The sequence below is a fragment of the Gastrolobium bilobum genome, unplaced genomic scaffold (genome assembly GCF_033153095.1).
Source record: "Gastrolobium bilobum isolate Gb01-03AN ecotype WA unplaced genomic scaffold, APGP_CSIRO_Gbil_v1 utg8437, whole genome shotgun sequence".
NCBI classification, from domain to species: Eukaryota; Viridiplantae; Streptophyta; class Magnoliopsida; order Fabales; family Fabaceae; genus Gastrolobium; species Gastrolobium bilobum.
Window position 1 is genome coordinate 60695 of NW_026895623.1, and position 11936 is coordinate 72630.

The 11936-nt window shown below is 34.5% G+C and overlaps 2 protein-coding genes across 8 annotated transcripts; both read right to left on the reverse strand.

Moving 5' to 3' along the window:
• Positions 1 to 255: 255 nt before the first annotated feature.
• Positions 256 to 6843, reverse strand: LOC133284919 (NDR1/HIN1-like protein 26). Of its 7 annotated transcripts, XM_061482064.1 has the most exons (5): positions 6115 to 6843; positions 5276 to 5343; positions 5061 to 5189; positions 1806 to 2074; positions 256 to 690 (listed from the first exon to the last, which is right to left on the reverse strand). In XM_061482064.1, exons 1-3 carry the CDS (start codon positions 6830 to 6832, stop codon positions 5166 to 5168), a joined length of 810 nt encoding a protein of 269 aa, XP_061338048.1. In that variant the 5' UTR covers positions 6833 to 6843; the 3' UTR covers positions 256 to 690; positions 1806 to 2074; positions 5061 to 5165. The 7 variants fall into 7 exon arrangements, 6 of the variants coding, with proteins under 6 accessions (XP_061338048.1, XP_061338055.1, XP_061338070.1 ...); XR_009747953.1 differs by lacking the exons at positions 5061 to 5189; positions 5276 to 5343; positions 6115 to 6843 and adding exons at positions 2220 to 2282; positions 2367 to 2814; XM_061482071.1 differs by lacking the exon at positions 5276 to 5343 and having other exon boundaries at positions 5061 to 5227; positions 6164 to 6843.
• Positions 6844 to 9050: 2207 nt separating this feature from the next.
• LOC133284874 (uncharacterized) lies at positions 9051 to 9938 on the reverse strand. Its single transcript, XM_061481998.1, has one exon. The coding sequence runs from the start codon at positions 9936 to 9938 to the stop codon at positions 9051 to 9053; it is 888 nt and encodes a 295-aa protein (XP_061337982.1).
• Positions 9939 to 11936: the final 1998 nt, after the last annotated feature.

Genomic DNA, 11936 nt, shown 5'->3' on the forward strand with positions numbered 1-11936 from the left:
AAAGTTGTAAAAAATTTCAGTAATAAATATAATCACTCTCTTTTACCATTTAGGGGACTAAGTTTTTGTCCTTTACAATTATTTTAAGTTTTGTGAGCTTTCATTAATTAATTTATCTCTTTTTTTATTTCTTTATTAATTCATCACAAAACATATAGAGTTTAACTAATGACTCGCTTATAAAACTAATGATGATTTATGAGTCAACACCCCAACCAAGACGATCCAAGTATAATAACCACGATACTATGTTTTGTTTCTTCTCATTACCTGATGCAATAATAAGCAAACCAATGCATGTGATCCGCATTTGATGGCAGCAACTCATATGAAGTCCCTAAAAAGTGATGCGAAATTTAAGATATGAATTTGCTCATCAAGTATTCGAGATACTCAAACCCTCATCTAAAGAAAACAGAACTCATTGGCACCATCCTTTCAATAGGTCGCCCATGTGCTGAATTTCACTCCAAGCAATATACGAAACCATCGCGTCATGAGGGGCAACCACAGTACCATTAGCGCGGTGTCTTGCTGGAGCCATCGTTACGATTGGAGTCAGGCTTCTTTCCAAACCCAACCCTTTCAAACAGGGCCTTATCACATGATAAGCCCAAATTTGCGAGGCCCGGATAATCAAATTTTCAAGATCTTAAGCGAAGTTGGCTAGGCAGGCATAAAAACTTTACCCTGCGATCAATTAACATCATATGAGCTTCAGGCTACTTGCAGCCCAAAAAAAACATAAACACACACTGGTAGCCAGAACCCTTGAAGATCTTCGTGATCACAGACAACATTAACAACATGGAGGACTTCTTGCTAGTTCATTGAATATATATATATATATATATATATATATATATATATATATATATATAGGGAAAAGATATATTTACCATCAAAAAAATTTACAACTAATCTAATCACCGTTGATTTCCGTCAATTTGACAGTTATAATTTTTTAAAAATTATTAGGTCGTATTTATTAATTAATTATTAATTTCCATAAATTATAACTGTTAGATTAACGAAAATTAACGGTGATTAGATTGATTGTAAAGGTAATAAACTTTTTTGGTTGTGAATATATCTTTTCTCATATATATATATATATATATATATATATAGAGGAAGGATATTCTAACTACCAAAATTTTCTACTACCAACTTACTACCTATCTAATCACCATTAGATTAACATTTTCTCTCTCTTCAAAAACTTTTTAACATTCTATCTCTTTGTTCCAATGATGATGTGATGAGTAGTAAGTTAGTAGTAAGAGTTTTTGGTAATTAGAATATCCTTACTCATATATATATATATATATATATATATATATATATATATATATATATATATATATTAAACCTAGTGAATGCTGGAGGAATAGGCAGAGTTGAATTAAGTGATCCACATTTCTGCAATTTGTTAAAGAAATATAAAGTCATTAATTTAGTCTCTCTATTTTTTACATGGTATCAAAACTCCGTGACCAAGTGGTCACAAATTCAATCCTTACCGCCCCATTCTTTTAATAAAAATAATTAATTATTATGGACTTTCTTAACACGGGTAGACTGGTCCTGATACATCGCTCTTGTGTGAGGGGACGTGTTACAAAGATATAAAACCATTAATATAACCTCAACAAACAGCTTAAGCTTTTGGGTTGAATTGATTTTTTACATAAAAGGGGGGGGGGGGGGGGGGAAGTAATCTCTGACCTTTGCAAGCTCATCATTAAAGCTTTCCAGCTCAACATCAACAGATAGTTTATGCATGCATCAGTCGATGGAAATACCTGAAAAATTTTCCAGCAGAAATGAAACCGTTGGCTTCTGGTAACATCTGTCAAGACACACTCCATTGCTTAACCATAAGGGAATTAAATATATACCATCGTCAGATGATAATTTCATTAACCAGAAATAATTAATGCCAACAACAAATTAAAGGAAAATCAGAGAGAAGATGTATCTGGCAGTATCCAAAAATCAAGTTGACTGATGAAAACTGATTAGAACACTGAACACTGATCCCTGATCCTTCTTGTTTATCAGCATCAAATATCTGGCATTAAGACCCAAAACAATGTGTCACCGTTTCATACTGTAATGGTTTAAAAGTTACCTACACTTTATTCAGAACCAACAAGAACCAGGAATCACAATATTCATATATATTGTACGGAGATGTGCTTGAAGTTCCAATTTACCATTTCATACAAATAGCCAATCATCAGTCATGAAATTCTATATGATCTATGACGCTAAGTAACCTACATCACAATACAAATTTACTACATCAATATCATCTGCTATCAGAATTTTCATAACAACAGTAGTTTTCATCAATTTGTCACCTTAGCCAAGAGCCCATTTATTCAAGCCAGCTTTTTTTACAGCTTGACCACGTAATCTGCTTATTCCTCTTCTTTTCTCACAATAAAATAACAGATCAAGCAACATAACATTAGATCATCAAGTGGAGTCAAATAATATTCACCGGTTCCCGGTACAATGCTGATCTGAATCAAACAATGGCTTACTGATATTTAATAACCATATTACTTTTGCTCTTCCCTAGTGCGGGTTGTTTAAATTATTCACCTGAAACAGAAACTACACATCATGTAAGCCACAAAAACGGAGAAACTGACATCATGGAGATAAGTGCATTTTTTAAGAACTTTGTGCGTGTGTAAGGAGAAAAGGGGGATGCAGGGAGGAAAACAATGTTACAGCTGCAATTGCATTAACATATGAGCTGCAAGTTATAGAGAATTTAGAAAACTGTATAAATTTAATCAAACTTCAGGTAAGTCTTAGATAGAGTATTCATTAAACCTTCTTAAGAAAATTAGTTAAAAAAAGCAGAAAGTGAGAGTTTAGAAATGTTTTCTGTTGAGATATGCTCTTCTTACTTAAAAATCTTTTGGGGTTTAATATAAGAGAAGGGTCCAAGTATATATAAGGTTATGTTTGATCCCTATATATACCCACATTAGTCGCTTAAGACGTCATGCATTATTGCATTTTGAAATAAGGAATAGTGCCCACACATTTCTCTCTCCCCTCTTGAGTCATAGCTTGGAAGATCTGGCTATTTGGCTATCCCGTAACAGCTGCCTACAAGAAGATCATTTGTAGCCATTCAAAGCAAGAAGATTCATCGCAAGAGAAGGATCGCGTGATTATGCTACAAGATGTATACACTTTGTGTTGATGAATTATAATGATTCGTTAACATCCTAAACCACAATCGTCCAACACGCTTCCACCAATCCAATTATTCCTTCATTTTCAAGTCTCAAAAAGCTGAAATGGCAGGGGAAACAAAGGATTTCCCCAGTGGATGCCAAGGCTTTTATGTGAAAGAATAAAAACAACCAAGCATAAAGAAGACAAAAGTTACACTTTCCATTTACCACTGCTCACTATTCAATGATTCAAGTACAATGCATCCTAACTTCCTTGCTTTTCCCCCCATCTACCCTGCTCTTCAACAAGGCATCAAGACATAGCTGCATTCCTAAGTCTTGCTTGTTTAAAGCGGGTATTGGCAAATTAAAACATTGGTTCCAAGCCTGGATCTACAAATTATTATATAGTTGAATACTTGAATTGGTTTTAATGTTTTTTGGGGTCATAATTAGATATTGAAATAGTGTAATATCTAATATTGTCTGGTAAATCTCTGTGGATCTTCAAAAAATTAATGAGTAAAATGGGGAGACCAATAAGGAAACTTACAGGAATATTTTCCTATCTAGAGAAGACTGACGGAAAACGGGAAGAAATGCTGTGAGAACTGTATTGATAAAAATGGAAATTACAGAAAAGTAAGAGCTAAAGCTCCCAGCAAAGGAGGTATCCTTGTCTACTACTCACGTAGCCAAAGGAAAATTCTGCCCCCCTCACTCAACCACCTCCAACTACAGCAAAATATCACAATCCATACTGCAGCAGCCCTCAGCCCAACTATCCTGCTTTCATTTGGTCTTGTGCTGGAACACTTGCACTAGGTTGGCCCATCTAGACTTTGGAGCGGGTTTGCTGCTGAATGCTCCAGGAATCGGATCAGCATTCCTATCAGAAACTTTCAAAATTTGACTAGTTGAATCCCACTTCATGTTGAATTTCTTTTGAACTAGCTTTGACTAAAAATTTATCATATAAAAGCTAGCTTTGGACAAACAATAGCATAACTACTATCCAGGGATTCGAAATAAAAAAATATCAAGTAGGAAAGTAGACAAATTCGAGAAGCAGGCTTGGTACTATTGTCAAACCAATTCTCAGTATCAGTACAAATGAAAGTTATACCAAACTTTTCTTCAGAGCTCAACTCAAGACTATATTTACATATGATAAATATGACCTAACTCCTAAGCAGTGTCCATTAGTACTCTGTCAAGAAATTATAGTCCAGATTTTTAGCAAGAAAAAAAAAAATCTTGCACATTATCTGGTGACTATTATGAAAATCAGCAAAAATTGCACAATTCCCCTATGCTCAGTGCAGTTGTTAGCAGAAAATACATTCTCAACAAATGGAACACAGAATTCAAAAGTTTCACCATTAATGTGCTTTTATGTGAAAATACCTGAGAAGCACAAAAGTAATTTCCCCTTTTGATTCTTTACTCAGTAAGATTTGCTAGGTCTTAAAGATCTTACTATATTGGTTTTAAATGAATACTCATTTATATTGACACATCTTATTGATGTTCCAGTCCAAAGTGCTAGAGAGATTTAATGCCTTGAGGCAAATAGCAAAAGACAGCACATTACAAAAAGAATACAACAGTAAAATGTTAGGCTATTTGCATTATATTTCCATATAAATTAACTATGAAGCATAATATTCAGAGTAAAAATAAAAAAATTAAAGTGTTCAATTTACAAAACCCTAAGCTGCTTGTGGCTCAGTGTCCCAAAGAATGACAAGTACTTATTTTTATAGCATCTAACTATTTTACCCCCTTTAGCATCGCAATTAGCAAGTTAGATGGCTGAAATATTTTGAAAGTTAAGGAGTTAAAGGTGTGCCTCACCTAAACTAGAAAGGCACGTCTAAGTAAGGTGGCAGAGGTGAGTGCATCACTGAAGAGCTAACGCCTCAACTAGCAATAGGGTCCAACTAGTTTTGGTTCCTTGACTCAGTCTGTTGCTTGCACCTTTGACTACACTTCCAAAGTGTAGAGAGTTTGTTGTCACGCATCTGATCCAAAATACAAATATAAATTGACTGGATTTAATGTCAACGTACCTGACACATTAACAGAGACAAGAAAGGCCAGTACATTGTAGAGAGGTGGGAATGGCATTCCTTGCATGCTGGAATTAGTGAATGTAATTATGATTTTATTCTATATTGGTTACATTTAGCAAAAATACAAACAAATTGGCTGGGATTAAATGGATTTCATTCATAGGCGAATCAAACAGTGAAACAAGAATGTTCGCTCAATTCTAAGTCATTCAGCGTTGAATGTATCCTATTTTGCTTACTAGACTCTTGAGTACCCAAAGGAAATACTACCTATTGCATACCCAAAGGAAAAAAAAGTGAAGAAAACGTGAACGATAAATCAGAATCCAATCCATCAGACTGTATCCTATTTTGCTTACTAGACTCTTGAGTCCTGATAATTGACATGCATATGCATTCGGTTCACTTCCCTTCCCTGACTCTCATCTGTATTGTAAAATTAACTGAGAAACGTTGAATATGTATCCTCCTATTTAGCAATAGTGCTAGAATGACATATTTCACCTACATTCTTAATTAATAATCGTACACTTGATATTGAACTTTTAGGGATGAAAAATGTTGGCAACAAGAGGGGAGTCCGCTTTCTAAAATAATACTGTAAAGGCAACCAACCACATTGGCTCTTTAAGAACCCAGGATTAACATAGACACAAAGCAGAGAAGCACACACTTTTAGTGTACAATGATCTAATATAGTGATATAGCCGAATGCTGCATAACAACTACCCTAATTCCCAAAAAATATCAATTAACTTTTATTAGATTGTCATAAACAAGATGAACAAGCACACTCCAGGTACATTACTCACAGATTAAACCAAACATTAAAGCACCTGTACTGTTGTTGGGCGAAAACACAAAGCTCAAAGGGTAGCAGTCAACCTTCAAGAGATGATCATTCCAGCGCCATATACCAGACTTGAACCTAATCCAAGACAACAATGTGACCCCAAATTGGACCGATCCACGAGCCCGGTCCGCGGAAATGCCTTTGGCCACGCTGTTACCAACAAAATCGTTGACCACCGCGAATTGAACTTGAAGGGTGGTCTCGCTCCGGGTTTTTTGCAAGAAAGGTGGCAGGCGAGTGGAGTCGAGAACGCCATCCTCGCCGTACGAGATACTGGCAGAAACGGCGTCGTAAGAGATAGCGAGCTTGCGGTTAGGGTTTGTAACGACGAGGGTGATGTGGAAGCTGGCCGTGAGTTCGGGGCCGGTAGTGTTGAGCGAGGTGACGGATGCCGAGTCGATTCGGAACGCCGGGAGTTCGGGCTCGAGGACGAGCGACGTGATGAAGATAATCAAGGCGATGACGGCCATGGTGGCAGCAATAGCCGCCAGGAAGCGGCAGAGGAAAGAGTACATGACGGGGGGTGGAGGCGGTGGCTGGTAGAATCCGGTGGGTCTCGGTTCTTCATAGATGCTCGGGTAAAAGGAGGGCGGCGGAGGAACTGCAATGGGATAGGCAGCGCCGCCAGAGTAATCGCCAGTGGCCGAGTTATGCGGCGGCGGGTAGCCAGTGGTCGTTTTGTTGTGGCCAGGTGTCGCCATCAGCAAGACAATGAAGTGTTGCAGAGAGTGTGTGTGTGGAGTCTGAAGTGAGTTATAGTGTATTTTGCGCGTTGAATTGAAAAGAAGGTGGCTTTTGTTGATTGGCGCGTGGAAGAAGAGAAAATATATTGGTGGTACAATTCAAAAATTTTAACGTGTCGTCACACTCTTTTCAAAAATTAGTTTCAAAATTATGTTGTATTTTTAGTTTTAATTATTGGATTTATTGAATTACGATTATTATTTTATGAGTTTAATATAAATATTTAGGATATTTTATATTTTTTTACAAAATTAATGAGTATTATAAGTTTAATTTCATTTTTTTGTTAAATTATTGAATATTAAATATAATATACACTACATAAATTAAGAATATTATTTAATATCAAAACGTGTCCTAACATATTAAATTTAATATTTTTTAAAATTAATGTATCGAATTGTCATATCATATCGAGTCACGCATCTCGTTTCGGCATGGGTGCTACGTAGTATATAAGTCATTAACATCTACAAGTTTCAATTCTTTTAATTTTTCTTAAGAATTAAGGTGTACACTCTCAAATTTATCAAGGATGAAATTAGAATTTTACTCATTTATAGAAATAGATTTAGAAATTGAACTGATACAAATTATGGTAATATTTTCAATTTATCATGTTTTACATTTTTTATTAAAATGAATATTTTAAAAAATAAATAACATGTAGCTGATGTTATAAAAATATTGTTCAATAGCATAATTGCTTTATTTTTTAGGGGCTTACAGTGGGAAACTGATTAATGCTTTTTCTTAATTTAGTTGACAAGGTTCCTGTTTGTTGCGCCACGCCAAGCATATATATATATATATATATATATATATATATATATATATATAGGGTTTTATATTTCTCAAGCAACATGAGAATTGAATTCTCATATTATAGAGACAAAAAGCATGTGGGACCCATATGTTAGAAAAAATTATATGTAGGACCCATATTGGCACGAAAATCGAAAAGTGTGTAGGAAAATTTAAATTCTCATGTTAAATGAGAATTATAAAACTCATATATATATATATATATATATATATATATATATATATATATATATATATATTTGTGACGAGATATTAATTTAAAAACAAAACTGCAATTTTGAAAAAGAAAAAAAATTTAACCTTTCGGTAGCTAAATTAGGAATCCAAAATCCGTGTTTTCAATAGGGAGAAACCTCCCGAAAACGAAAGGCACTTTCCTCACATTTGTTCTAATATTCAGTTTTCCAAAATATTTTATTTTATATATCATTTTTTCTTATTAAATTTAATTTTTTTTCTCAGATGTTTTTGGATTAATTTATTTTAGATGTAAAATCATTTATAATTAGAATTTTAATGAATGTTTGGTTTGGATTTATTTATTTTTTAAAAAATTCTTAAAAAGATTTTGACGAATAACTACTTTAATTATAAAATAATTTAATTCAATAATTATATAAAAAAATAAAATCTAAACATTATTTAGGTGCTGTAAAATATTAATTTAAAATTATTATCACAACTTAAATCTGTAAATTTTTATTCTCCTAAACTATAAGATATAAAATAAACTTAACTTTTTAAGGGTAACTCAATTGACAACTGAGCTTCCAAGAATTCGCATCAGGAGTTCAAACTCTGTCACAAGTAAATTCTTGAAAAAAAATTGGGAAACAAAGGACGTGGCTCGAAATCTTTTACAGCGACATCATATTATCGATCGTCTGGAAAGCTTTCTACCGATTTTATCTTCTTCTTCTTTAATCTGGATTTAGAATTAGATTTTATTCAGGAACACGCGTGCCTTGTTTTGTTTTCTGTTAAAAAAGAGTGCCTGTTCTCAATGGTTTAGTGTGTTGCATTGCTGTATGTTCGGGTTTGAATTTTATAGGTGTATCTTCTGAGTTTTCGAAACTCAGAACTTAGGCCGTAAATGATAGTAACTTTTCATATATTGAATATTGATATTTATATAAGTTCATAAATTTCAATTTAATTTTATTATGAGACCAGCTACACAAAAAAAACACTATAGCAAAATAGCGTTAAAATATAGGGTTGAAGGAAAGCTTTCTTCCAGTTACCCTTAAAAAAAATGAAAGAGAGATAACCTTTTACCTTTGTTTCCCAAATTAAACTGAAAAAAAACAAAAACAAAAAAAGGTAAACAACACGCAGGCATTGCATTTTTTACATATAAGGTTGGCAACTAATGGGCTTGCCCCCATCGTCCAAGGTGCCAGTGCCGGTGTTATTTTGAAACACAACCTTCAAGCCGTCGCAAAGTGCTAGTACCATTGCGCTTGTTGTGGACATTGTGCTAGACTTGATCGTGGCCACGGAAGATAACCTTAAAACGACCATGATGGAGCCAGTGTCTCGTTCTTTCGCCATCTCATCCATGTCCCACTTTTGGAACGACATTCCATTTGCAACGTCGTTTGAGGAGGCCTTTATATCCATTTGTTTCTGTTCGTGCTCATCCAACACAAAATCGGGTACACCACTCACCGCTACTATATTTTCTTTGTGGATGAAATCCACCTTGAAATCGGAAAAATAACTTTTTAGCTTGTCATTGGGATTCTCTACTATGATGCTGGTGTTCCAAACACCGGTTAAGGTTGGATTGGTGCTGAAATTCGCCACTGAGAGGGAAATAACCTTATAATTAGGGAGTCGGGGATGAAACACTAGCGCCATCGCAAGGGATGCAATGAAGAAGAACGTAAATATTATACATGAACACAATATGAAGCTTCGGATGAAACTTCTACCTCCGTCACCGGGAGGATAGGTCGCCGGAACGCCGTAGTAGGGGGCTGCAGGGTAATTATATCCGTGAGGGTATTGATCATTTGGGTATGGGGCATATCCTGGCGGGTAAGCATGATGGGGTTGGGGTTGGCCTCCATATTGACCTGGATAGGCCATTCCCGGCTGGTAATACATCATCTGGGGCTGCGCAGCCGCCGCTGGCGGTGACTGTGGCCGGGGCGGCGTTGCATCCCTGTTTGATGAAGACTGGTCGGGTGATGATTCTTTTTGGGGTCCTCTTTCATTTTGGGATGAATCCATTATGATTTCTTGGTTCTCTCTCCCAATGATATATTGAGAGAGAGAGAGAGAGAGAATATGAAGGAGAGGAGCGGAGCAATGTGTTAGTTCTTTTTATGATGAAATTAAAGAAAGAAACACACAAAAATAGATTGACAGAAATGCGTGAAGATCGTAGGTTGTTTGTTTATATTTGATGTATATATGGGTTAAGTAAACCGATCAAATTTAATTAGGGGTGATTGATAAGGATTACCTAAATTCTTGGGATCCGAGGCTCTCACCTCTGCTCTAACTTTGTAAAGTATAATGTTTTGTAAAGTTTAAGGTTTTTTTAATTAATTTATTATTATTATTTTGGAATTCTTTGCTGGGGAAAGCTAGCTTATGGGATGGGATGGTAGATGAGAAACAGTGACCAAAATATCACTGTTTATCAACTTTTTTATCTAAATACCACGTGAACAGTGTTATTTTTCAATCTGCCATGGAGTCAAGTTCGTTACCCGGTGTAGCGAACTCGATTTGCTAACGTGTCACGTTTTTAGTAGACACCAAATTTATTACACGGGGTAGCGAACTTGATTTTAACCAAGTTTGCTACGCAATGTAGCGAACTTCACACTTTATTTTTTTTAACTTGGTACTTGTTATCCACTAGAAATGTGACACGTCAGCAAACTGAGTTCGCTACATTGAGTAGCAAACTTGCCCCGTGACAAATTAAAAAATAACACTGTTCGCACGATATTTAAGTAAAAAAATTGGTGAAGAATCACATTTTAGTCAGTATTGCGAGTACGAAATTGTCAATCACTAGAGCGTAGTCTCTATAACATATGTTCCTCCCTTGAAGTGTCTCATTCAAATAAAATACGAATTATTAAATTTTATTTTTTTCAAATATTATTAGGCTACAGTGTTATTCCTTTAAATATTTTTCGTTGATGAATTAGCCTTTTAAGAATGTTAAATAATTATTAAACTCTTATTATTTATAATCATTTTAATGTTTTACAAAAATGAATATGTTGATGTTTAAGTTTTTTTAAAAATTGTTTTTTATTTAAAAAAACTAATGAAATATTTTTAAGAAGAATTTAATATTCTTGTACCTTGGTGAAAGTGTTTTCTTTGAACATAAATAATTTTTTTATATATAAATGATGGGATTAGTGTTTCTTATATTGTAAGCAGTGGCGGAGCCATTTGGTAGTCAGTTGGTGCTTTGGCACCAGCTAATTTTAATCTTGTACAAAAAATATAATACAGCCTTAGTATTGGTTGAATTTTTAAAAATAATATAATATTGGCTCACAAGTGATATTGATAGTTACCATACCAGTCAACCTATAGTTCTACAAGATGGGACTCACAAGGGATAGCCGAAATGGGGGAACGCTTTATGAGTATTATTGTCGCACGAAAATTGGATGGGAGAGTGTATTTTTTACTATGTCTTATCGATAAGATATAGTATAAAATATAAAAGTGATTTTTTTTTCTTCAATACAACACAAGTTGATGTACACTTCTATTAATTAGATGTACCTACGAAGGTATTATTGAACTTTTTTTCAAAATGGGGAGGTTACGTGTCTACACAAGACGCGTCTCTAAAGTACGAATTGAAAAAATGATTTTTTTTTTTTAAAGTTTATACCATTTTGTACTTCTTTTTTGCATAAAGGTTTATCTCTGAAATAAGGCCTCGCATCTAGTAAATATGTGACCGAATTTGTAGAGTTTTTGCACACATTCGTAGAGCAAAACGAAATCAAGGAAGCGTTTTTTTGCGGTATATCAACTTATCAACCAACAACGTCATGAAGTATATATAATAGAAGGATCACCAAGGAGCTCTCTACTCTTAAATTTATGAATAGCAGGGCATATGTTGCATTCTAAAATCAGCTATTACAAGCCATAAGATAGGACATATGGCTTGAATAGGACATATTTCTTTATTTTTTTTACCTATAGATCCACCTATATTCTAATATTTCATTCTTTAGGTTG